At 38.7% G+C, this 27,672-nt stretch overlaps 1 protein-coding gene across 5 annotated transcripts in view; it reads left to right on the top strand.

Moving 5' to 3' along the window:
• Window positions 1-27,672, top strand: part of DDAH1 (dimethylarginine dimethylaminohydrolase 1) — a 273,752-nt gene that overhangs the window by 228,972 nt on the left and 17,108 nt on the right. For all 5 annotated transcript variants that reach the window (XM_067043351.1, XM_067043361.1, XM_067043367.1 and 2 more), the window contains 2 exons: window positions 3,406-3,479; window positions 4,282-4,401. In XM_067043351.1, the coding sequence (XP_066899452.1) occupies window positions 3,406-3,479; window positions 4,282-4,401 (194 nt within the window). The remainder of the gene's footprint in view (window positions 1-3,405; window positions 3,480-4,281; window positions 4,402-27,672) is intronic.

The raw sequence follows: 27,672 nt of genomic DNA on the forward strand, positions 1-27,672 counted from the left end.
TGTCTGGCTTTGGTTGAAGTTATGTTAACGTCATATAAAATGTATTAGGGAATATTTCCTATGTTTCTATTCTCTAAAATCAGTACAACTTTTATTGTGCATTCCTTGAACTTTGGTAGAACTTACCTATAAACAGGCCCTGTGGACCTGGTGCTTTCTTTTTTTTTTTTTTTTTTTTTTTTTTTTTTTTGTGGTACGCGGGCCTCTCACTGCTGTGGCCTCTCCCATTGCGGAGCACAGGCTCCGGACGCGCAGGCCCAGCGGCCACGGCTCACAGGCCCAGCCGGTCCGCCGCATGTGGGATCCTCCCAGACCGGGGCACGAACCCGCGTCCCCCGCATCGGCTGGCGGACTCTCAACCACTGCGCCACCAGGGAAGCCCCTGGTGCTTTCTTTGTGGGGAGATTTTAAACCAGTTCTGTTTCTGTAACGATTATATGACTGTTGAGGTTTTTCTGAGCCAGTTTTGGTGAGTTTTGTTTTCTGAGACTTTATTTATTTTATCTAAGTTTTTAAAATGTTGGCTATAAAGTCATTGATATTTTCTTAATATCTGTTTTAAGTTTCACGACAACTACAGCTTGTGTCCCCTTTTTGTTCATAATGTTTATTTGTGCCTTGTATTTCTTGCCAGAGATCTGTCAATTTTATTAATCTTTTCAAAGAACCAACTTTGGGCTTTATTGAACCCTCTCTCTTATATGTTTCCTTTTCTTTTCCTGTTTCTACCTGTATTTCCTTCCTTTGATTGCCTTTGTTTTTATTGTTCATTTTTCCTTGAATTTCAAGGTGGAATTTTGTCTCTTTAATTTTGAACATTTCTTCTTTTTAATGTAAGCATTTAAGGCTATAAAGCTTTTCAAGTACAGCTTTAGCTGAATCCTTTGTGTTTTGATATGAATATTTTTGTTATCATTAATTCCAAATATTTTCTGATTTAAATTATGATTTATTCTTTGGCTTATTAGTGGATAATGATGTTTTTTTAAAAACACATATTGGTCATTATTATAAGTTGCTGGGATACCAACTCATTATTGTGATAATTGATATATAAAGGAAAGACTCAAGCATTTAGCCTATCTTTTCTTTGTGAATTCTATTTCAAGTAGACCAAATACTTGATTGAGAAAAGTTTTTATTTTTAGAATTCTAGCCAGTAAAATAAAACAACGGACCTGTGCAATGATCATCAAAGGATGTTAAAACTTTTATATGAGGGACTTCCCTGGCAGTCCAGTGGTTAAGAGTCCACACTCCCAATGCAGAGGACATGGGTTCAATCCCTGGTCGGGGAACTAAGATCCCACATGCCACATGGTGGGGAAAAAAAAAAAAAGATAAAGGAATGAAAAAACAATTTTTAAAAAATGAGTGGGAGACTTTATAATGGAGGAATCTGGCTGATACCACCTGAACACACTGATCATTCTAGCATCACTGAAAGTGTGACAGTCAGTCATGTGCCTCAGGATGTGATGCAGTAGAAGTACAGCCCCACCTCTGAAGTAGTCCTATCCAAAAAAAAAAAAAAAAATTGAACAAGAATCTAAAGAAGCATCTATATAGACTATCAGTTTGCCAAAAAATACAAAGGATAAAGGAACAATTTAATGTTAGATGGTACACAAGGAAGCAATCAACCAAATCCAGGCTGTAGGAAAGTCAGTAGGTCAAATGACCTGATATCTCCTATGAAAGAATGAGGTAAGGAAGAAAAGAAAAAAACAGAGGGTGAATTGGTATAGAAGAAAATGACATAAGAGACATAACACCCAAAAAAAGCCTTTTTAATACTTTGATTCCAGTACTTCAGTTGTTTTTATCAGGAAGGCCATTTAAGGGATATAGCCCACCATACTGCTAGAAACAGAAGTCCAACTTAAACTTAACTTTTTAAAGAGATAAGCAGTTTGCGTTTCTTTGTACGTTCCTGTCTCATCTTAGTCTTTTAAAATGGAAATAATGTGTAAGGCCCACTGTAAATGCATTTAAATTTGCTTAATGCATTAATGTTTTTCTTAAAAATGTAAATCTAATTTATAAATCTATATTTATCTTAAGAGAATTAAGGAAATTTGATTTTTTTTTATTTCAACTAACTTTTTTAGTAAAGTGAGTAATACTTTTGTTAAGTAAAGGATCTTTCTCTTACTTAAGTTTTGATTTGTATGTAGTGAGTTTTCTTAAGGGACAACACAATTATACCATTACCAAAAACACTATCAACATGCCGTCAACAATTCCTGTGTCTGCCAACAGCATAAGCCAATGGAATTTATCATAACATCATTTGACCTATGTCTTTTACCCCTTTTATAAGGACACCACGAAGATAAAAGTTGTAATAGCTATAAAGTCTATCAAGCAATTCTTTCTACATGGCTACACTTCTTGTACTTGTTCTGAGGCAAAATATATACTGATTTCTCTTGGAATTTTTTTCCACATTTCATGTCGAATTATTTTCCAAAGAATTAAGGGAGGGTAAGAATTCCTACATTTATGTATTGCCTAACTCTATCGACTATAATTGGTTTTTTGCCTATAGCTAGGAGACCATTTTTACTTAATGTTTTGCCTTCTGAGAAGAAAAATTGTAGAATTTCAGAAAAGCCAAATAAGTAGAATGTTTCATTCTTCTAAACTTTAATGCTTTGTAGATAGGCACTATCTACATCAGCCTTTGATGGTTGATTTGAAATAAATGGGTGTATTGTTTTAAAAACAGCTGTTAGAGCTCAGACCTGAAGACCAGTCAGCACTAAACTCACTTTACCCAGATGGTTTCTTCAGCCCTTACATCAACTATAGAAAAAGGTATTGAGCTGATCAAGACTGTCTAGTATTGTTCTTTGAGGGAAAAAAAGGAAGCTCTGCTAACTTGTCATTGCTATTGCTTAATTTCTCATTACAGGTTATTAATGTGTTTAATTCTATGGTTTCCTAAATTAAAACTTTATTCTCTTACTGTGATAAAATATACATAACATAAAATTTACCATTTAACCACTTTTAAATGTACAGTTCAGGGTTATTAACTACATTCACGTTGTACAACTATCACCACCATCCATCTCCAGCACTTTTCTGCCTTCCCGAAATGAAACGTCATACCCATTAAACACTGACTCGCCATTTCCCCCCTCCCCCCTCCCCTGCATCAGCCCCTGGCAACCACCATTCTACTTTCTGCCTCTATGAATTTGAAAAAGTTTATTTTTAAAGGCAATAATTTGAAACCAGATTTGTGTAAAGAAAGCAGGGGTCAGAGTACAAGTGGAGCTGCCCTCTACGATAGGAAAGAACTGTGTGATGCTTTAAGGTCTTTATTTATAGATAGAGAAATAGTATGCCATCTCTGTGGTGCCACCCACTGACTGTGTTCCATGACATTTATTATAGGCAGAGAGTTTTTTGTGGGCCTTTCCAAAAGGACAAATCAACGAGGTGCTGAAATCCTGGCTGATACTTTCAAGGTAGGTAAAGGATAATTTATGCCTGGCACAGAGTAACTACCTAATAAACATTCATAGACCCATTGAATCAATATGTCATGAATAATGGTATTTATATGTCACAGGCTTTGCAAAATAATTCCTAATATTTGTATGCTTGCTAGAAGTTTTAGAAGTTAGAACTTAATAAATAGACTTCATCAGACTCCCACAGCAGCAACAGACAAAGTTATCATGGACATCTGTTTTCTCCCAGTGTATACTCATACAACCACCTGGCAGATGTTTCTGGCACAATCGATGACTTAAAAAAAAAAAATCTGGAGTCCCAATTTCCTCTAACATGAAATGTGGATTTTTCAGATTGGAATCAAAGATCACCTGTACTTGGGTGCCTACTGTGTGCTGGAAACTCTGCTAGGCATTGCACATACATCCTCCCAAGATCCCTTTACTCTATTGATCATTAGCAGATTGGCTCACCAGACTGCTTAGGAAGGGATGTAATCCCCAAAAAGCTCTGTTCCCCATGACGATGTGAGGCTCTTGTTTACATAGAATATTCATCCTTCCAGAGTAGCCCACTACATAGGTCAACCAGTGAAGCTGTTGACACAGTCACACGTCAGGAAGGCTTTGCACTTTCTTTTTAGAAGCGATCTTCATTTAACTGGCAATACCCAAACTTGTGGGTCCCAGTTTTCCTTCCAGATGTTCAGGGACACTGGCAGCCTTCAGAAGAGCAAGAATGTTTTGAGCAGATTTGAATGTGTTTTAGAATTATTCTGAAATGACAAACTACTTGTTTCTATTATATGCATAGGACTATGCAGTCTCCACAGTCCCAGTGGCCGAAGCTTTGCACTTGAAGAGTTTCTGCAGCATGGCTGGGCCTAACCTAATTGCAATTGGATCCAGTGAATCTGCACAGAAGGCTCTCAAGGTAAATATAAAACTTTGCTCTTTCTAAAGGCAGTAGGTGGTGCCTGCCGCATGGTTTTTCTAATTCTGTCTACTGGGTGGACAGCAAGCAAGGGTGGCAGTGAGAGAACAGGCTGGTACTTGAAGTTTCTGTGATGTACACTGTCATGACCTCACATTTATCAGGAACTGGGAACACCTAATAGGTACTCTTCCTTGGAAGTACATTTATTGGAAGAGTTCTTCACTGGTGAACCATTCTTACTTATACACCAGGTTGCCTGGAAAGGCCATAATTCAGAATAATAAATACCAAACTCATCACAGTTATCTCTTCTGGGGAAAAGGAAGGCATCCCACCAGTAGAGCTCTTTGTAATGTTTTATCTAAGTCAGGTAATTGGTATACATGGGGTCGTTACATTATTCTTATCCTTTTGTATTTCTGAACTATTTCGTAATGATCTTTTAGAAAGACATGATTCAAAAGTACCTAAAAATCTTAACTTCTTCATTTGCATTGGAATACTTAAATTTTAGGAAAGGAAATTTTCTTATTTCACAGATAGGAAAGGAAAGTCCAGAAAAGTTACAACTTGCCTTGGGTCACATAGCTAGATTGAGAGTGGAAGTCACTGATAGTGAAGAAGACCTTCCGTCATTACAGTGCTTTACAGTTCAAAGGCACATTTCGTCTCTGTAACTAACAACTGGGAGATTATCTGGACACTTCATAAGGGCAAAAACCATATCTGTTTTTCTCACCATGTGCGCCTTTGTGCTTGGCCCATGGTGGTCCTCAAATAAAGAAAATGATGAATAAATGAATGTGAGAGGTGGTTTTATCTCTATTTTGCAGTTAAGAACTAGATCGAGTGGCTCGCCCCAGATCGCAAGGCTAATACTAAATGGTGGGCTGGGACTACTTTTTGCCACCTCCTCTCAGGTGGTCCTGCACTACACATGACTTATTAGAGGACAGAGACAGTAACTCCTCTTAGGCAAAGAGAGGAAGTCGGTGTGCCCCAAGGTATACAATTTATTTGTTTGCCCTATCAGGTCTTTACTCTTCTGCCTCAGTGCTAGACTTGGTATGGTTTGTCTGGGAAGCAATCATTGCCTCCCACTTGCTGACTTTCCCCTTTGCATTATCTGCAACTTCTTCAGTCAGCTCACTTCGCCTTTCTTCCTTTTCTCAAACTGTATCTCTGATTGTATTTCTAGGACCTTTAACAATTGTTGAACAATCTACCTCAGAATTTGAGTTTGGGGCTTTTTCTGTTGCCTTTGTAGAATGTCTTTTGTTCTGTTTCAGCTGGAAGGCTATGTCAACTTTCTGCATATTAAAAAAAAATGGTGTCTTGAAGGAAAACATCTGATGAATGGTGTTACTTAGAGGATCTAGAAAGATTATATTTCTCCTCAGGGACTAACTATGGTTTCTCTCCATGGCAGCTGGGTTGGTCTGCACATGTCTGAAATTGATTACAAGAGAAAGAAAAGGCTGAAGTGGTCTGTACTGTGTCTTTGTGTGAATTAGCAGAAAGAACCTCTCTGGGTAGACAAACTAGAAAAAGTAGCCCCATCTGCCATTCTGGGTAAACTAGGCCCCTAACTCAAATAGCTTGGTCTCTAACCAATAGGTCCCTAACTCAAATTGGTCCCTAACTTAAATAATCTGGAGAAACTAACATATTACAAACTAAGAGATAATACAATATGGTTAACTAGCACTAAGTTATATGAAATAGCCCTAACTATTATTCAGAGGAGAAAAGGAAACTCTTGAGGTTTAGATATTCAGAGAAAACTTCAGGAAGAAAATGTGGCTAGATGTGGGTCTTGAAGGATTTATCAGGGTGGGATTCATTGAGAGAGTGTTACAGGTGGGGACATGGAATAAGCAAAAACTATGCAAAATATATTCATGAGATGTGGGCAAACTAGCCCAACTAATGAAGAGTTTTCTTGTGGGCTCCCAGATAGCTGGATGGGGCAGGTGACGTCTAAAGAGGTTGGGACGTAAAAGTGAGTAAGAAATTAGTTTATCTCCATGAAGTAGGAGTCTGGGTACCCATAGGCTCTGAGCTGAAGAGGCTGTATTGCTACAGAGGTGTTGGACCATCACTCCTTTTGCAAAAAAAAAAAAAAACAATTGGAGGGGGAAGACCCTGCAATCAGAAAAGAGGGCCATTGATGACATGAAAAAAGAAAGCCAAGCCCCAAGTCCCATTGTATGCCTTAGCAACTCATTCACATTTCTCCCTTAATCTTTCCTTTCCCATTGTCAAGTCCTCTAAGACCACATCTTTTAAGGGCATCCTATGAGGATTTTATAGTCCTCCTTCCTTTAAAGTTCATTTGAGTTAGTGTTAATAGTGATGTTCACTCTATACTTGAAACCTTCTGTGTCAGAAGCTATAAATAATCCTCACTGACTAGAAAGACATTTTTGGAGATTGAATTTTCCATCAGCAAATGTGCTTCATAAACTATGGGCCTGTGGAGTTGGCAGATGCCCACCTGCCATGTTCCTAGCACCAAAAAGGTTCTCTTCCCTTGTAGCAAAAGCAGGAGAGCAAAGCAAACTGAAGAATAATGAGATCTCCATGAGGGCATGTTCTCAGTTCAGAAATAGGTGGATTGGTGAAATTCAGATTCAGTGAATTGAACTGCTTATTTATTTGAGAACAGTTTGGATTCCTGCATTAAATCAATCAGTAAAATTGATAGTGGGTAAGTCCTACTACTAATTTGGACATATAAATACTGATATAGACAGGCAGGAAGACAAATGGACAGAGACAAATACATCATTTACAAGTAATGAAAGCGTATTTTCTCCATTTCACAAGTGAAAATACTGAGAAGAGATGAAATAAGGCATTTTGAATAGGATCTCATGGTTCCAGAATCAGATTTCCTGGACCCTGATTCTCCTCTCCCCAGTTGCCTGCCCTACTCCATATCCATTCTTTTTCTGTTGAAAAGCCTTTTCTAATTATTTTGCCATGGATTGGTTCTAGCTAATCTCCCTCTTTATCCTCCCCTCTCTCCAGCTATTCCCTCTTCCCATTTTTTGCTGTTACCAGGATCTGACCTGTTTCAGGGAAGATATGAGTTTGGTCTCAGATATCTGTTTTTCCTTTGCAAATCTTGATGTCTCGGTCTTGTCTCTGTAGAGAAACCCCTGGCCACTTGGGCCTTTCTTCGAAGGGCATAGCATTTAGACGGAGGTGAATTGTGCCTTCCTGTGCCACACACTGAAAGCCTGATTGCATCCCACATCTGTCACTGCTTGCTGAGTACTTGTTTCCTTCAGAGTCTGTAAAACTACTTCTTGCATATTATGCAAAGCTGAGAGCCCAAGGGTTTCTGGGTAGTCTTATTGCATTTGAAACACTTTGTAATGGGTTACAATCTGTTCTTGGTTAATGAAGTGGGTTCTTATGGAAATAGTCATCATGCCTGTCTCGGTTGTAGTAGATTTAATAGTGTATGCATTGTATATTTAAATGAAATAATCCATCTAGCAATTCTCTGCTAAAAAGCCCAGAGTACATTTAATACACACTTAACACAGAAATTATCTAATACAGGGAAGGAAGAAAGGAGGACCTATTATTACCATATTTTACTGTTGATATGGCCAAAGTACTGGAGATTAGGTTGATTTAAAATTACTAAAGATATTTGATACCAAGTCTTACCCTACAAATACTATTATCTAAGCAAAATTAGCCTTTAGATCAATCTGCCCTTGCTATAGTTTTCCTCCTACACTTTTCGTCGTTGCCTTCGTGCCCCTGGGCAATCACTACCTTCATCCTGCTCCTCTAGCTATAAAAGAAAATACTATAAGAGTAATTAATTCGTGTGTAGGCAGTAGATCTACTAGTACTCTTCCAGGAGGAATGTTTGTCTTCTCAAAAAGATGAGAACTCCAGTTGCCACCCAGCTAGAACTATTGCTCACAAACATAATTTGAGAAACAGAAGCCATCCTCCAAAAAGTACATATTATATTATCTCATTCACTTAAAGTTAAACAAGAGATAAAACTACTCTATGATGTTAGCAGTCAGAATAGTAGTTACTTTAAAAAGAGGGAGGGAGTCATGGTGTGGAGGGCCATCTTGTATGTTACACTTTAATTTTTAAAGTTTAATAAAAATACATATATTGTTGGAAGTGGGCTGTGATTAACTTACAGAAATAATTCTCCAGTAGCTGGGTCTAAGTCTCAAATCCCTGCTTTATCGTCTATATGATGACTGTCTTGTCCACAGACTAGCCTGGTGAAAAACACCAGGCTAGTTTTTTTAACTAAGGAAAAAAAGACAAACTTCATACCTCCTGACCAATATCTCCCCATTTCCCCTTGCCTGCCAGTCTTTGTAAACCTTAAATATATACAATTTTTAATTGTCCTTTATATGTCAGTAAAGTTGGGGAGGAAAAAAGACATGATAAAGAGTAGATTTGCGGGCTTCCCTGGTGGTGCACTGGTTGAGAGTCCGCCTGCCGATGCAGGGGACGCGGGTTCGTGCCCCGGTCCGGGAAAATCCCACATGCCGAGGAGCGGCTGGGCCCGGGAGCCACGGCCACTGAGCCTGTGCGTCCGGAGCCTGTGCCCCGCAACGGGAGAGGCCACAACAGTGAGTGGCCTGCGTACCACAAAAAAAAAAAAAAAAGAGTAGATTTGCACCACATCTCACCTGTTCTTTTTCCAGATCTTTGACAAAATTGACTTGCTTTCCAGAAACCTGGATTAATTACATGCTCTCTGTCACTGAAGGACAGATTGTAATTCTTGCCCTCAGGAGGGACTCACAGTAATGATTTTTAACTCAGTCTCCTTGGTAGCATTCAGCCAACTGCGGTGGGGGGTGTGTGGAAGGAAGAACAAAGGGAGGGAGTGAGGGAGAGAAGGAAAGGAGGTTGAGAAGAGTGACACTTAGCTAAAACTTTCCTGAAACTAATCAGATGAGGAAGCTGCTGCTCTACCCAAGCGGAGCTCCAGGAACTTGTGGTACTGACATGTTGTGGTTGGGGGGGGGGGGGTATCATCTGCTGGCTGGGAGGCAAGAGGCGCATCCCCACCTTCCTAACCTAACCCCACACAAGAGACCAGGTATTTTCTCCGGAGGGCATCAGCAATTTTATTTAGTGGCCTTTCTTTTATTAATAATTTTATTTTTTTGTATCACAGTGAATTATTGTTTAAGAGGACTTTTAATAGGAGTACTAAAAGGATGTGGTAAGAAAAGAATTATGAGAGCACCACTCCACTTTTTGTGCCTTTGTCATATAAATGGAGCTGAAATATAGTACATGGAATTCCAGTATGCTTTTAATTTTAAATTAAAATGATCATAATGCATTTGGATAGAAATGTCTTTAATTTTTTATCTACTTTCTGAAATAACGAATTACATTTGTAAGATTCCTTGAATGAGGACATAGGCTGCTTGCTTTAAGCTAATTTAAATGGCATAGAATGCAACGTGTTTTTCTTTTGAATGACTAACCATATAATAGAGGTCACTCAGTACTTCTCGTTTTGACTCAGCTTCAGCATTGATTTTTTTTGTCCAAAAATGTCCATGTTATTTTATAGATGGTCATATAAAACATGAAGATGGAAAAACCCTTGATGTGTTTGGATTTTGTATGTTTTTTTAATCGCCTGGAATTTCCTTTAATGACAACTGGAACAGCAAGAGCAAAAACCAAAAGACAGAATGAGAGGTAACTAGTATCAACAGGGTGATTGAAATGGAAAAATTAAGACTGCATTTTCATTTGTTGCCACAGGGAATTACAGTCTGTAGCCACAAGATTTCCCACTTTGGGTCTATACTATGAAGGGCAAATTGACAATCCATTGCAGGTTTAATTTAGTCTCAGTATCAGGTTGTCTGTTCCAGTTGTTTTCACCAGATCCACAAGACAATAATTTTTTTAAAAAATAATCTACCATGCCTGAACTAAGAAATTAAAACACAAAAATCAAATAGACTCTGAGTTTGTAACAACTGTTTATGCTCCTTTTCCTGGCAGCAGTTGCCTTATCTGACAATATTCCCAGAGCTGTATGCCAACAAGGCTGGCAAGGCCAAATAAAATACTTTGGCATGATAGGGCAATAAATAATCTGAAGCTGTGAGACCAAAACAGCCTTGCTGATTATCAGCAGTAATTCCCAAGGCAGGAAGAAGGCAAAATTAGCCAAGTACAAGAAAGGGAATAATATTTTTTTTCTCTTGAAAAAAAATATTATTTCAAGAAAATGGCAAAGAAAAAAAAGGAAGAAATTATATTTAAAGTGCTGTTAATTCCATCCATTATATGATGGACATCAAAAAGTATTCAATAGACTCTATGGGATGTGATTGCAGCAACTCAAGCATCTTGTTAGGTGGTTGAGCAAATGGCCTTTTAAGGGGTCTTTCAATCCAAAACTCTTGCTTACTAAAGAAAAGGCCTCTGAGTGACCTTAAATTAGTGGTTCCCGGTGAGAGATGTGGATTAAAATCTCCTCAAGAACTTTCTGAAAACACACTTCCCTGGGCCTATCTCAGAAAATTCTGATGCTCTGGGTCTGGTATCTAGCCCAGGCATCTGCATTTTTTAAAATTTATTTTATTGAAGTATAGTTGATTTACAATCTTGTGTTATTTCTGCTGTACAGCAAAGTGATTCAGTTATACATATATATATACATACACATTCTTTTTCATATTCTTTTCCATTATGGTTTATCACAGGCTATTGAATATAGGTCCCTGTGCAAGATGGTAGGACCTTGTTGTTTATCCATTCTGTATGTAATAGTTTGCATCTGCTATTCCCAAACTCCCAATCCTTCTCTCCCCCCACCCACTCCCCCTTGGCAACCATACATCTGAACTCTACCAAGCATCTGCACTTTTAAAAGCTCCACAGGTGATTCTGGTGCACAGACTAAGTTGAAAGCCATTGCCTTTAAGGATTCCTACAACTTCCAAAAGCACCTAGCTTAGAATCCTGAAAAATGTGCACCAGAAGAAGCAATAACTATGTCTATAATAGAGGTACAAAAGAACATCTTTCAAACATCAGTAAAAATTAAGGAAAGTATCCAAATTAAAAACCATCGAGGGCTTCCCTGGTGGCACAGTGGTTGGGAGTCCACCTGCTGATGCAGGGGACACGGGTTCGTGCCCCGGTCTGGGAAGATCCCACATGCCGCGGAGCGGCTGGGCCTATGAGCCATGGCCGCTGAGCCTGCGCGTCTGGAGCCTGTGCTCCACAACGGGAGAGGCCACAGCAGTGAGAGGCCCACATACCACACACACACACAAAAAAAAAAAACATCGAAAGTTAGAAACTCCTTAGTCTTTTCCTGCCTAGAGTTCAACATTTTATAGCTTAAAATACAACACCTAACTGGTTAGTAACTTGAATGGCATCACTCAATCCATTTGGTATGCTAAAATTTTTTATTAAAATATTCTGAGTTATCCAAGAAACAAGAAAAATCTCAAATACACAACCTAACCTTACACCTAAAGGAAAGAGAGAAAGAAGGATAAACAAAACCCAAAGTTAGCAGAAGGAAAGAAATCATAAAGATAAGAGCAGAAATAAATGAAATAGAAACAAAACAATAGCAAAGATCAATAAAACTAAAAGCTGGTTCTTTGAGAAGATAAAGAAAATTGATAAACCTTTAGCCAGACTCATCAAGAAAAAGAGGGAGAGGACTCAAATCAATAAAATTAGAAATGAAAAAGGAGAAGTTACAACAGACACTGCAGAAATACAAAGCATCCTAAGAGACTACTACAAGCAACTCTATGCCAATAAAATGGACAACCTGGAAGAAACAGACAAATTCTTAGAGAGGTATAACCTCCCAAGACTGCACCAGGAAGAAATAGAAAATATGAACAGACCAATCACAAGTAATGAAATTGAAACTGTGTTTAAAAATCTTCCAACAAGCATAAGTCCAGGACCAGATGGCTTCACAGGTGAATTCTATCAAACATTTATAGAAGAGCTAACGTCCATCTTTCTTGAACTCTTCTAAAAAACTGCAGAGGAAGGAACACTCTCAAACTCATTCTACAAGGCCACCATCACCCTGATACCAAAACCAGATAAAGATACTACAAAAAAAGAAAATTACAGACCAATATCACTGATTAATATAGATGCAAAAACCCTCAACAGAATACTTAGACAGCAGAATCCAACAGCACATTAAAAGGATCATACACCATAATCAAGTGGGATTTATACCAGGGATGCAAGGATTCTTCAATATATGCAAATCAATCAATGTGATACACCATATTAACAAATTGAAGAATAAAAACCATATGATCATATCAATAGATGCAGAAAAAGCTTTTGACAAAATTCAACACCCATTTATGATAAAAACTCTCCAGAAAGTGGTTATAGAGGGAACCTACCTCTACATAATAAAGGCCATATACAACATACCCACAGCAAACATCATTCTCAATGGTGAAAAGCTGAAAACATTTCCTCTCAGATCAGGAACAAGACAAGGATATCCACTCTCACCACTATTATTCAACATAGTTTTGGAAGTCCCAGTCACAGTAATCAGAGAAGAAAAAGAAATAAAAGGAATACAGGGCTTCCCTGGTGGCGCAGTGGTTGAGAATCTGCCTGCCGATGCAGGGTACACGGGTTCGTGCCCTGGTCCGAGAAGATCCCACGTGCCACAGAGCAGCTAGGCCTGTGAGCCATGGCTGCTGAGCCTGTGCGTCTGGAGCCTGTGCTCTGCAACAGGAGAGGCCACAACAGTGAGAGGCCTGCGTACCGAAAAAAAAAAAAAAAAAAAAAGGAATACAAATTGGAAAAGAAGTAAAAATGTCACTGTTTGAAGATGACATGATACTATACATAAAGAATCCTAAAGATGCCACAGGAAACTACTAGAGCTAATCAATGAATTTGGTAAAGTTGCAGGGTACAACTTAATATACAGAAATCTCTTGCATTCCTAGACACTAACAACAAAAGATCAGAAATAGAAATTAAGGAAACAATCCCATTCACCATTGCAACAAAAAGAATAAAATACCTAGGAATAAACCGACCTAAGGACGTCAAAGAGCTGTACTCAGAAAACTAAAAGACACTGATGAAAGAAATCAAAGATGACACAAGCAGATGGAGAGACATACCATGTTCTTGGATTGGAAGAATCAATATTATGAAAGTGACTATACTACCCAAAGCAATCTACAGATTCAATGCAATCCGTATCAAATTACCAATGGCATTTTTTACAGAGCTAGAACAAAACATCTTAAAATTTGTACAGAGATACTAAAGACCCCAAATAGCCAAAGCAGTCTTGAGGGAAAAAAATGGAGCTGGAGGAATCAGACTCCCTAACTTCAGACTATACTACAAAGCTACAGTAATCAAGACAATATGGTACTTGCACGAAAATAGAAATATAGATCAATGGAACAAGATAGAAAGCCCAGAGATAAACCCACGCACCTGTGGTCAACTAATCTATGACAAAGGACACAGGATATACAATGGAGAAAAGACAGTTTCTTCAATAAGTGGTGCTGGGTAAACTGACAGCTACATTTAAAGGAACACTCCCTAACACCATACACAAAAATAAACTCAAAATGGTTTTGAGACCTAATGTAAGACAGGACAGTATAAAACTCTTAGAGGAAAACATAGGAAGAACACTCTTTGACATATATCACAGCAAGATATTTATTGATCCACCTCCTAGAGTAATGGAAATAAAAACAAAAATAAACAAATGGGACCTAATGAAGCTTAAAAGCTTTTGCACAGCAAAGGAAACCATAAACAACACGAAAAGACAACCCTCAGATTGGGAGAAAATATTTGCAAACGAATCAATGGACAAAGGATTAATCTCCAAAATATGTAAATAGCTCATGCAGCTCAATATTACAAAAAACAAACAACCCAGTCACAAAATGGGCAGAAGACCTAAATAGACATTTCTCCAAAGAAGACATACAGATGACCAAGAGGCTCATGAAAAGCTCAACATCACTAATTATTAGACAAATGCAAATCAAAACTACAATGATGTGTCACCTCACACCAGTTAGAATGGGCATCATCAGAAAATCTACAAACAACAAATACTGGAGAGGGTGTGGAGAAAAGGGAACCCTCTTGCACTGTTGGTGAGAATGTAAAGTGATACAGCCACTATGGAGAACAGTATGGAGGTTCCTTATAAAACTAAAGATAGAATTACTATATGACCCAGCAATCCCACTATTGGGCATATACCCAAAGAAAACCATAATTCAAAAAGACACATACACCCCAGTGTTCATTGCAGCACTGTTTACAATAGCCAGGTCATGGAAGCAACCCAAATGCCCATTGACAGATGAATGAATAAAGAAGATGTGATACCTATATACAATGGAATATGACTCAGCCATAAAAAGGAACGCAGTTGGGTCATTTGTAGAGATGTGGATGGACCTAGAGACTGTCATACAGAGTGAAGTAAGTCAGAAAGAGAAAAACAAGTATCGTATATTAACGCATATATGTGGAATCTAGAAAAATGGTACAGATGAACCAGTTTGCAAGGCAGAAATAGAGACACAGATGTAGAGAACAAACATATGGGCTCAAAGCGGGGAAAGCAGCAGTGGGGGTGGTGGTGGTGGGATGAATTGGGAGATTGGGATTGACATGTATACACTGATGTGTATAAAATGGATAACAAATAAGAACCTGCTGTATAAAAAACAAATAAAATAAAATTCAAAAAAAATATTCTGAGTTATCAAAAATCACTAATTTTATCATTTTCTGAGAATAGGAAATTTGCATTTGGCTCATGTTTCCATACGCCCTACCCCAACACATACACACAGAAAAATCTAACAAGACCTGATATTGATGTACAGAGATTTGTGTCAAAGAGGAGAAAAAGGGTTAAACTTCATACTGATATTAGAGAACTTACTTTTAAAAATAATCATATGTTGATTCTACTAAAGAAGCATGGCTGTCAAAAGGGCCAAAATGGATTTGAGGGCAAAGCAGAGAACTTAGAATCCAAATTCACAGGTTGTCCTTCTGGCTCTGCCTCCAGCTGTCCCTGTGTGACCCCTGTCTCCTGTACTCAGTCTTGTCCTGAAAAAACAAAGTTGAAACAGCCTCTCTAGGGAATGAGAGCTTCATTCCTCCCCGTTGGAAATTTCATGACGGGCAGTCAAGGTGAAGGACTGTGTCTCAAACTTGGCAAAAAGTAGCAACCATTTAATTATAAAGCACCCAGTGATATAGATAGTTCCAAAGTGGGTTCACTGTAGACTCTTGACCACTGTGACATCGTCCTTTCAGTGGCTGTAAGTGATAGAAGACTTGTGCTTAGCTGAGTTTTTCATGCCTGCTTAAGGATAGAAAAGTGCAGAAGACTCCATCCTAGTTCCATTTTTCTTTGAGGAGGCTTCAGTTGCGTATATAACTATTACATTGGATATCTGACAAACAACCTCATTTCCTAATTCATACATAAAAATCTGATAGAAAAAAAAAGGTAGGGTTTCCAAAACCTTTTATTGCTGTCTCTTCTGCAAAAAAAGGCTTTTCAAAAGGTGATTGAAAAGAGAGCACAGCTGAGTTTGAAGCTCGGGCTTCTTGAGCATCATACAGCAATTTATTGAGCAGCAACTGTATGAAAGATAGTGTCTCACAAACGGGGACACTGAGATGGATGAGAAACCGTCTCTGCCCTCAAGAGCCCTCCAGTTGAACTGGAGAAACAGGACAGTGTCACTGTAAGATAAGGCAAATGCCTACTAAATGGCCCAACGTCCTAGTAGAAGTGATGGGAGTTCCGAGGATGGAGTGATCATGGGAGGTGGGAGCCAAAGCCTGGGTGGACCTGAATGAACAGCAAGCCATATACAGGCACAGAGGATGAGTGGTCACTGCAAACAGGATGACTGGGGGGTTATCTATTTTATAATCAGTAGACAATGGCTAGAACAAGGAGTATGTGCAGGGAAAGAAAGAGATTTAAGGTCTAAAGCAATAAGTTGGGGCTGGTCCAAAAGTAAAGGAATTGGGGTCTTCTTATCTGCAGGCTGTGGGGAGCCACTCAAAGTTTTTTTAAGCAAAGGTGTAAAAGGTGGTGTTTCAAAAAGTTCCATCTGACATTATGCCTGGAATGATCAACAGGAAGAAAGATTAGGGGTAATAAAACTAGTTAGGTACCATCATACAGTCTGGAAATAAAGGACAGGAGAGTCTGGACTGGGGAAGCAGGTGTGAAAATGGAGAGCATCGTGCAGGAGTTGAGTTCTATGTAGAGAAATAACAGAACATTGTAACTGATGGGCTTGAAAGGGCAGGGGAAGGAAAAGGAGGAGGTCAACACTTGGACAGATATTTATAGAACTCATGCTGTGTACCAGGCACTGTACTAGGCCCTAGGGAACAATGATCAACAAAATTACTTAAGAAATGACTACCAGATGGGGCGCCTTTGGTGGAATTCTCAGAAAAGAGTTCAAACTCTCACTGTCACCGTGAATTCAGTACTCTCCATCAACACAGGAACAAACCACAGAAAATTGGTGGGCAGAATGTGTTGCTGGATCTCACTGAGCTAGATTCACAGTTTGAGAACTGAGCTGTACTCAGACACATCCAACTGACAGCAACTCTGGTAGACGTCCTTCGTCTAAGCTTGTAAGACACTTAATGGGGTTGGCTTCCATTTCAGTTTCCATTGGCAGCACACAGCAGCTCATCTGAATTTGGAGTCTCTGTCCTTTACCCTTTTCCATTTCTTTTTTATTATCTTTATCTACTCACTCTCAAAGCACACGAAAAAAAATCACTTTAACATTTTCATGCCCTCCATCTCCAGCGGGGTCCTATTGTTTCTTGGCTGAATTGAGTTGGCAGAAGACTGCAAAACACCCAGGATGATTTCTGCCTCATAGGATGAAACTGTACATCACAGCATGACCTATGTGACACTCTCACCAGGCCAACACCAGTACTCTTGATGTTGAACAGATTAGGAAATGTGTCAGTTGAGCTGGAGGGAGAATGGTTGAGTTTTGGGTTACTGTTTCTCCGTGGACATCACATGTATAAAATGCCCTAGGTGTTGATGAGTATCCTATTGCTTGGCTGAAGGTTAATAAAGGATATGGTAAAACGTAGACACTAAATTAGAAGTGACATTTTAACCCTAAATTATTCTCCAGCTTCTAGGGAATACATCCACACTGCCAGATACAATACTGGGATTTCAGCCATCCTTAGACATAATGACATGCAAGAGAAACAAAAGTAAATTTGGGGTGGGGGGATAAATTAGGAGTTTGGGATTAAAATATACACACTACTATATGTAAAATAGATAATCAGCAAGAACCTACTTTGTAGCACAGGGAACTATACTCAATATCTTGTAATAACCTATAAGGGAAAAGAATCTAAAAAAGAATATATATATTCGTGTATATATATATATGAATAAGTGAATCACTTTGTTGTACACCTGAAATTAACACAATATTGTAAATCAACTATATTTCAATAAAACTTGTTTTTAATTGTAAAAAAAAAAAGTAAATTTGCCACCGCCTTCTTGCAAAACCACTCCAGTAATACTACCCTGCTCGTAATAATTGCTTACTATTTCTCCTTGTTTTCATCTTTCAAAATGTCACATTGGTCCAGCAATCTTTAAGAGTATTTCTAAATCTGTTTTTCATTTATGGTCACTGGATGCTGCAGTTGGGGCCCGGTATTACACAAATACTACCTTTCTACAGATGTAAAAAGCTTTGGAGATAGGTTACAACAAGCCATTCCCTTTTATCTCTTTCTGAAGTGTAACCAAGTTCAAAGCCGTGACCACATATCCAGAGGTGACTCTTGGTACAGATTTTCAAAAAAAAAAAATAGCCTATTAGGAGCTAAATAAAGGTGTTGAACTGTTACATTCTGTGCACATTTTCTTTTTTTTTTTCCCACAGACTTTTTTATTTTCTTTTTAACATCTTTGTTGGAGTATAATTGCTTTACAATGGTGTGTTAGTTTCTGCTTTATAACAAAGTGAATCAGTTATACATATACATATGTTCCCATATCTCTTCCCTCTTGTGTCTCCCTCCCTCCCACCCTCCATATCCCACCCCTCTAGGTGGTCACAAACCACCTAGCTGATCTCCCTGTGCCATGCGGCTGCTTCCCACTAGCTATCCACCCTATGTTTGGTAGTGTATATATGTCCATGCCACTCTCTCACTTCCTCACAGCTTACCCTTCCTCCTCCCCATATCCTCAAATCCATGCTCTAGTAGGTCTGTGTTTTATTCCCGTCCTACCCCTAGTCTATTCATGACATATTTTTTCTTAAATTCCATATATATGTGTTAGCATACGGTATTTGTTTTTCTCCTTCTGACTTATTTCACTCTGTATGACAGACTCCAGGTCCATCCACCTCACTACAAATAACTCAGTTTCATTTCTTTTTATGGCTGAGTAATATTCCATTGTATATATGAGCCACATCTTCTTTATCCATTCATCTGTTGATGGACACTTAGGTTGCTTTCATGTCCTGGCTATTGTAAATAGAGCTGCCATGAACATTTTGGTACATGACTCTTTTTGAATTATGGTTTTCTCAGGGTATATGCCCAGTAGTGGGATTGCTGGGTCATATGATACTTCTATTTTTACTTTTTTAAGGAACTTCCATACTGTTCTCCATAGTGGCTGTATCAATTTACATTCCCACCAACAGTGCAAGAGTGTTCACTTTTCTCCACACCCTCTCCAGCATTTATTGTTTCTAGATTTTTTGAGGATGACCATTCTGACCAGTGTGAGATGATAGCTCATTATAGTTTTGATTTGCATTTCTGTAATGATTAATGATGTTGAGCATTCTTTCATGTGTTTGTTGGCAATCTGTATATCTTCTTTGGAGAAATGTCTATTTAGGTCTTCTGCCCATTTTTGGATTGGGTTCTTTGTTTTTTTGTTACTGAGCTGTATGAGTTGCTTATAAATTTTGGAGATTAATCCTTTGTCAGTTGCTTCATTTGCAAATATTTTCTCCCATTCTGAGGGTTGTCTTTTGGTCTTGTTTATGGTATCCTTTGCTGTGCAAAAGCTTTAAGTTTCTTTAGGACCCATTTGTTTATTTTTCTTTTTATTTCCATTTCTCTAGGAGGTAGGTCAAAAAGGATCTTGCTGTGATTTATGTCATAGAGTGTTCTGCCTATGTTTTCCTCTAAGAATTTGATAGTGTCTGCCCTTACATTTAGGTCTTTACCCATTTTGAATTTATTTTTGTGTATGGTGTTAGGGAGTGTTCTAATTTCATTCTTTTACATTTAGCTGTCCAGTTTTCCCAGCACCACTTTTTGAAGAGGCTGTCTTTTCTCCACTGTATATTCTTGCCTCCTTTATCAAAGATAAGGTGACCATATGTGTGTGGGTTTATCTCTGGGCTTTCTATCCTGTTCCATTGATCTATATTTCTATTTTTGTGCCAGTACCATACTGTCTTGATTACTGTAGCTTTGTAGTATAGTGTGAAGTCAGGGAGCCTGTTTCCTCCAGCTCCGTTTTTCGTTCTCAAGATTGCTTTGGCTATTCGGGGTCTCTTGTGTTTCCATACAAATTGTGAAATTTTTTGTTCTAGTTCTGTAAAAAATGCCAGTGGTAGTTTGATAGGGATTCCTTTGAATCTGTAGATTGCTTTGGGTAGTAGAGTCATTTTCACAATGTTGATTCTTCCAATCCAAGAACATGGTATAGCTCTCCCTCTGTTTGTACCATCGTTAATTTCTTTCATTAGTGTCTTATAATTTTCTGCATACAGGTCTTATGTCTCCTTAGATAGGTTTATTCCTAGATATTTTATTCTTTTTGTTGCAATGGTAAATGGGAGTGTTTTCTTAATTTCACTCTCAGATTTTTCATCATTAGTGTATAAGAATGCCAAAGATTTCTGTGCATCAATTTTCTATTCTGCTACTTTACCAAATTCATTGATTAGCTCTAGTAGTTTTCTGGTAGCATCCTTAGGATTCTCTATGTATAGTATCATGTCATTTGCAAACAGTGACAGCTTTACTTCTTTTCCGATTTGGATTCCTTTTATTTCTTTTTCTTCTCTGATTGCTGTGGCTAGAACTTCCAAAACTATGTTGAATAAGAGTGATGAGTGTGGACAACCTTGTCGTGTTCCTGATCTTAGTGGAAATGGTTTCAGTTTTTTACCATTGACGATGATACTGGCTGTGGGTTTGTCATATATGGCCTTTATTATGTTGAGGAAAGTTCCCTCTATGCTTACTTTCTTCAGTGTTTTTATCATAAATGGGTGTTGAATTTTGTCAAAAGCTTTCTCTGCATCTATTGAGATGATCATATGGTTTTTCGCCTTCAGTTTTTTGATATGGTGTATCACGTTGATTGATTTGCGTATATTGAAAAATCCTTGCATTCCTGGACTAATCCCCACTTGATCATGGTGCATGATCCTTTTAATGTGTTGTTGGATTCTGTTTGCTAGTATTTTGTTGAGGATTTTTGCATCTATGTTCATCAGTGATATTGGCTGTGGTTTTCTTTATTTGTGACATCTTTGTCTGGTTTTGGTATCACGGTTATGGTGGACTCATAGAATGAGTTTGGGAATGTTCCTCCCTCTGCTATCTTTTGGAAGAGTTTGAGAAGGATAGGTGTTAGCTCTTCCCTATATGTTTGATAGAATTCGCCTGTGAAGCCATTTGGTCCTGGACTTATGCTTGTTGGACGATTTTTAATCACAGTTTCAATTTCAGTGCTTGTGATTGGTCTGTTCATATTTTCTATTTCTTCCTGGTTCAGTCTCGACAGGTTGTGCATTTCTAAGAATTTGTCCATTTATTTCAGGTTGTCCATTTTATTGGCATACAGTTGCTTGTAGTAATCTTTCATGATCCTTTTTATTTCTGCAGTGTCCATTGTTACTCTTCCTTTTTATTTCTAATTCTATTGATTTGAGTATTCCCTCTTTTTTTCTTGATGAGTCTGGCTAATGGTTTATCAATTTTGTGTATCTTCTCAAAGAACCAGCTTTTAGTTTTATTGATCTTTGCTATTGTTTCTTTCATTTCTTTTTCATTTACTTCTGGTCTGATCCTTATGATTTCTTTCCTCCTGCTAAATTTGGGGGTTTTTTGTTCTTCTTTCTCTAATTGCTTTAGGTGCAAGGTTAGGTTGTTTATTCGAGATGTTTCCTGTTTCTTAAGGTAGGATTGTATTGCTATAAACTTCCCGCTTAGTACTGCTTTTGCTGCATCCCATAGGTTTTGGGTCATCGTGTCTCCATTGTCATTTGTTTCTAAGTATTTTTTGATTTCCTCTTTGATTTCTTCAGTGATCACTTCGTTATGAAGTAGTGTATTGTTTACCCTCCATGTGTTTGTATTTTTTACAGATCTCTTCCTGTAATTGCTATCTAGTCTCATAGCATTGTGGTCGGAAAAGATACTTGATATGATTTCAATTTTCTTAAATTTACCAAGGCTAGATTTATGACCCAAGATATGATCTATCCTGGAGAATGTTCCATGAGCACTTGAGAAAAATGTGTATTCTGTTGTTTTTGGATGGAATGTCCTATAAATATCAATTAAGTCCATTTTGTTTACTGTATCATTTAAAGCTTGTGTTTCCTTGTTTATTTTCATTTTGGATGATCTGTCCATTGGTGAAAGTGGGGTGTTAATGTCCCCTACTATGATTGTGTTACTGTTGATTTCCCCTTTTATGGCTGTTAGTATTTGCCTTATGTATTGAGGTGCTCCTATGTTGGGTGCATAAATATTTACAATTGTTATATCTTCTCATGGATTGATCCCTTGATCATTATGTAGTATCCTTCTTTGTCTCTTGTAATACTCTTTATTTTAAAGTCTATTTTGTCTGATATGAGAATTGCTACTCCAGCTTTCTTCTGATTTCCATTTGCATGGAATATCTTTTTCCATCCCCTCACTTTCAGTCTGTATGTGTCCCTAGGTCTGAAGTGGGTCTCTTGTAGACAGCATATATATGGGCCTTGTTTTTGTATCCATTCAGCCAGTCTGTGTCTTTTGGTGGGAGCATTTAATCCATTTACATTTAAGGTAATTATCGATATGTATGTTCCTATTACCATTTTCTTAATTGTTTTGGGTTTGTTCTTGTAGGTCTTTTCCTTCTCTTGTGTTTCTTGCCTAGAGAGGTTCCTTTAGCGTTTGTTGTAAAACTGGTTTGGTGGTGCTGAACTCTCTCAGCTTTTGCTTGTCTGTAAAGGTTTTAATTTCTCCATCAAATCTGAATGAAATCCTTGCTGGGTAGAGTAATCTTGGTTGTACGTTTTTCTCCTTCATCACTTTAAATATGTCCTGCCACTCCCTTCTGGCTTGCAGAGTTTCTGCTGAAAGTTCAGCTGTTAACCTTATGGGGATTCCCTGTGTGTTATTTGTTGTTTTTCCCTTGCTGCTTTTAATATGTTTTCTTTGTATTTAATTTTTGATAGTTTGATTAATATGTGTCTTGGCGTGTTTCTCCTTGGCTTTATCCTGTATGGGACTCTCTGTGCTTCCTGGACTTGATGAACTATTTCCTTTCCCATATTAGGGAAGTTTTCAACTATAATCTCTTCAAATATTTTCTCAGTCCCTTTCTTTTTCTCTTCTTCTTCTGGGACCCCTATAATTCGAATGTTGGTGCGTTTAATGTTGTCCCAGAGGTCTCTGAGACTGTCCTCCATTCTTTTCATATTTTTTTCTTTATTCTGCTCTGCTGTAGTTATTTCCACTATTTTATCTTCCAGGTCACTTATCCGTCCTTCTGCCTCAGTTATTCTGCTATTGATCCCATCTAGAGTATTTTTAATTTCATTTATTGTGTTGCTCATCATTGCTTGCTTCCTCTTTATTTCTTCTAGGTCCTTGTTAAATGTTTCTTGCATTTTGTCTAATATATTTCCAAGATTTTGGATCATCTTTACTATCATTATTCTGAATTCTTTTTCAGGTAGACTGCCTATTTCCTCTTCATTTGTTAGATCTGGTGGGTTTTTACCTTTCTCCTTCATCTGTTGTGTGTTTTTCTGTCTTTTCATTTTGCTTACTGTGTTTGGCGTCTCATTTTTGCAGGCTGCAGGTTCGTAGTTCCCGTTGTTTTTGGTGTCTGTCCTCAGTGGCTAAGGTTGGTTCAGTGGGTTGAGTAGGTTTCCTGGTTGAGGGGACTAGGGCCTGTGTTCTGGTGGATGAGGCTGGATCTTGTCTTTCTGGTAAGCAGGTCCACATCTGGTGGTGTGTTTTGGGGTGTCTGTAGACTTATTATGATTTTAGGCAGCCTTTCTGCTAATGGATGGGGCTGTGTTCCTGTCTTGCTGGTTGTTGGGCATAGGGTGTCCAGCACTGTAGCTTGCTGGTCGTTGAGTGAAGCTGGGTCTTGGTGTTGAGATGAAGATCTCTGGGAGATTTTTGCCATTTGATATTACGTGGAGCTTGGAGGCCTCTTGTGGACCAGTGTCCTGAAGTTGGTTCTCCCACCTCAGAGACACAGCCCTGATGCCTGGCTGGAGAACCAAGAGCCTTTAATCCATACGCTGTGCATATTTTCTAATCGTCCATTTCTTTTTCCATCCATACCCTGGCAAGTGATAATAGTTCAGTATAGATTAGCTACTAGTAGTTGTAATATTAGTAGCGGTAATATGTGTGATGATGATGTTAATTTAATTTGAAAACCCTAAGTTAGTGGTTTTTAAACTTTAGCGTACCCAAGAATCACACAGAGTGCACATTTGAAACGCACATCACACTTCTGGGGTTCACCACAAGAAATTCTGATTCGGCCACCCTGGCATGGAGCCCCAGAACCACTGCATGATTCAGAGGCAGGTAATCTGTAGACCACACTGTGAGAAGCACTGACTCTGGAGTTCACCAGACATCAGTTTCTATACATGAGCATTTGAGGGCAGGGGGAGAAGATTCATGCTAAAAGTAAATTGCATGTGTCTTTGGACAGAAAATGCCATCTAATATTCAGAATAGTATCTTATTGAATAACATAACGGGCACTTCAGAGAAATAACTCTCATGTAATAGAAAACCATGCAAAACTTCACTAGATTATTGAAATACAAGTGCCTATGAAAAGCTAATTTTCTTTAAAATACTGTGTCTTTTTAGGGGGAAATGCTTCCAGAATAAACGATATCATGTGTACCGTCTAGTGCCTTTCTCTCTGTTGATGACATTTGCGTATTAAAATACAGTATATCTGCAATGAGTGCTTATTGCTCTAATTCTCATTAGGCACGTAGGCTCTTAGACTTGAATAGAAAAGTCTGAAGGTGTGAAGTCCTATGGCTTGAAAACAAGCAGGATGCTAAATTCTTCAAGTAGGAATAGTGGAAAGAGGAAGGAAACTCAGATGTTTACTTGGGTAGGAAGTTGTGTGGTCCCATCCATGAGCTTGTTAGGGAGAATTTGAGAAGGGCCCCTGGAGAGCACCCAAAGCTGATTAAAGCTGGATCTTTAGTAACAAGTATTGATTGCACAAAAGGATGTGGCACAAGCACCAACTGGCAGCTCTTCTTTGCTCTTCACTGAAGGTTGAGCTCTGAAGTGAATGTGTCTTATAGGAAATTGCATCCGGAGATTTTAGGAGGATTTTAAGAGTTACTGAAGTGCCAAAATGCACTGCTGAAAGATCATTCATTCATTCAGTCAACATGTAACGAGTATGTATTGAGCACCTACCCCATGCCAAGCCCTGCACAGAGGGCCGGTGATGTGACTGTGCCTCACTAGAAGCTTCTAATAATCATCTGTCCACCTGAGATGACTTGGATACCTTGACTCAATTAAATCCAAACAGTATATCAATCATCTAAAGGGGTGGAGGTCAAAATATGAACAGTGGAGATGTAAAAAATATTACTCTCTGAACCAATTGATGACAGTCAGTTGCCTTCTCCAACTTCCATACTACCCTTCCTTCTTATTAACTGAACCTTGAGTTTTAAAGGAGCACATTTCCGGGACTTCCCTGGTGGTGCAGTGGTTAAGAATTCGCCTGCCAATGCAGGGGACACGGGTTCAAGCCCTGATCCGGGAAGATCCCATATGCTGTGGAACAACTAAGCCCATGTGCCACAACACTGAGCCTGTGCTCTAGAGTCCGTGAGCCACAACTACTGAGCCCGCATGCCACAACTACTGAAGCCCACACGCCTAGAGCCCATTCTCGACTACAAGAGAAGCTACTGCAATGAGAAGCACATGCACCACAACGAAGAGTAGCCCCTGCTCGCCGCAACTAGAGAAAGCCTGCGCATAGCAATGAAGACCCAGTGCAGCCATACATAAATAAATTTATTTATTTATTTAAAATATATATATGTGAGCACATTGCCACTTGGAATAACGTCCATATTTCTCAGCTTTCTTTGTCCTACGTATAACAATGAGGCTAAGTATTGCCCGATGATATGAAAGTAGAGGTGCTCTGTATGAGATCCTGGAAGCCTGGATTTGAAAGGAAAGAGTTGTGCCCTTCTCCCCTTCCTGAATCTTGAGAAAGGGATGTGATCGATAGAGCATAAACAACTATTTTATACCATGAGGATGAGGGCTATATCCCAGGTATGACACAGCAAAAAGCTAGAAGAACTTCAGCCCATGATGACTTCAAGTCACTATACTGTACTACAACCTCAAAACACCTTTCACATGAGAGAGAAATAAACTTTTAAGAGTTGTTTTGAGGGGGCAGGTACTTTCTGTCACAACCAAATTTAGTTCTCAGTGATGAAAAACTATCTTCACTAGCCATGAACAGAAAGCCCAGTTCAAGGTAGGCGAAACAGTGGAGGAGAGTTACTGGTCCATGTAGTTCTGAAGTAATACAGACTTTAGGGTAGGTTTGATGGGTCTGCCCAGTGATGCTGTCAAAGAACCAGATTCCTTTCTTCTCTCTTTACCTTCCACAGATGAGCTTCATTATAAAGCTGGCTCCTCTTCAGGGGAGCACAGTGGTTGCCAGCAGCTCCTGGCTACTTGTCTGTTCACACACATTCAGGGAGGAGGACATCAGTCCTCTCAGAAAAGTAAGGAAGCTTCTTTCAGAAGTTTATTAGTCCAAACCGATCATCTGTCCATCCCTGAGCCACTAATATAACCAGGGGGTGAATTTCTCTGGAGCTGCAGTTTCCTGACTGCATCGAGGCACACCGGGGCACCACAAACAAATTCACAGGGGCACCATGGCAGAAATTTAAATTTTTCAAAAAGAACACAGATATACCTGTCAGACATCACACACAATTATACTATTAAGTTGTTTGGACCTAACTACTTAATAAACAAAAGTGTTAGATTTGTAGGGGTTTATTTTATTTGTTGGTTTTGGTTTGGGTTTAATTTTTTTTCTTGGCCTAAAAACACCATGAAAATATTAATGACACACTTACAGGTACTGTGAACCAAGAAAGGAACCTTTGGCCTAGAGTCTCAGTCCTGGAGTCAGCTTCCCCCAGATTATGGGGGCTACACAGAGAGGTGTGGATTTACAAGTGAAAACTGGGGTGATTCCTAAGAAAGCAGAGAATAGACGTGTGGGAGGCAACTACAATGTCCATAGGCCCTTGAAAGAGCTAAACCCTGCATTCTTCTTAGGGAAAGAATTGCCTTTGTTTAGGAAAATACAATAAGTCCTTTGGGGTGAAAGGTGAGACCCTTGAAGGCTTGGGATCAGCAGGAGACAATACAGCAAAAGAGAAAGCAAAACTGTCCTTTGTTAGAAGTAATAGGAATGTGAAGATAGGGAAAGAGGAGAGGAAAGGGAAAGAAGAGATCTGAACCACAAACCAGAGTTGTCAAGTCTTTGAAAACACCAGCATTTCGTATTCTATTTTAAGTGTCTATATTACTGTAATACTCCAACCTGCCAAACTTGAGAAAAATCTATTACCCAGGTGAATAGGGTTTTCTTTTTCAGGCAATCAAAGAAAGGCTGAGGTTCCTGCTTATGTTGACATCATTTAAAAGAGGAATAGCACCTGTAAAATAATTGTGTCTCTGCAGGGATCTAATTCAGTGGAACCAGAGACAACAGGAGAATAACCTGCCTCCTTTCCCCTACCACCCTCTTCCCTCCAAATTAGTAGAAATTATAGAGAGGGCACAGAATAGTGGTTCTCA

Source organism: Kogia breviceps, chromosome 1 (genome assembly GCF_026419965.1).
Source record: "Kogia breviceps isolate mKogBre1 chromosome 1, mKogBre1 haplotype 1, whole genome shotgun sequence".
Taxonomy (NCBI): Eukaryota; Metazoa; Chordata; class Mammalia; order Artiodactyla; family Physeteridae; genus Kogia; species Kogia breviceps.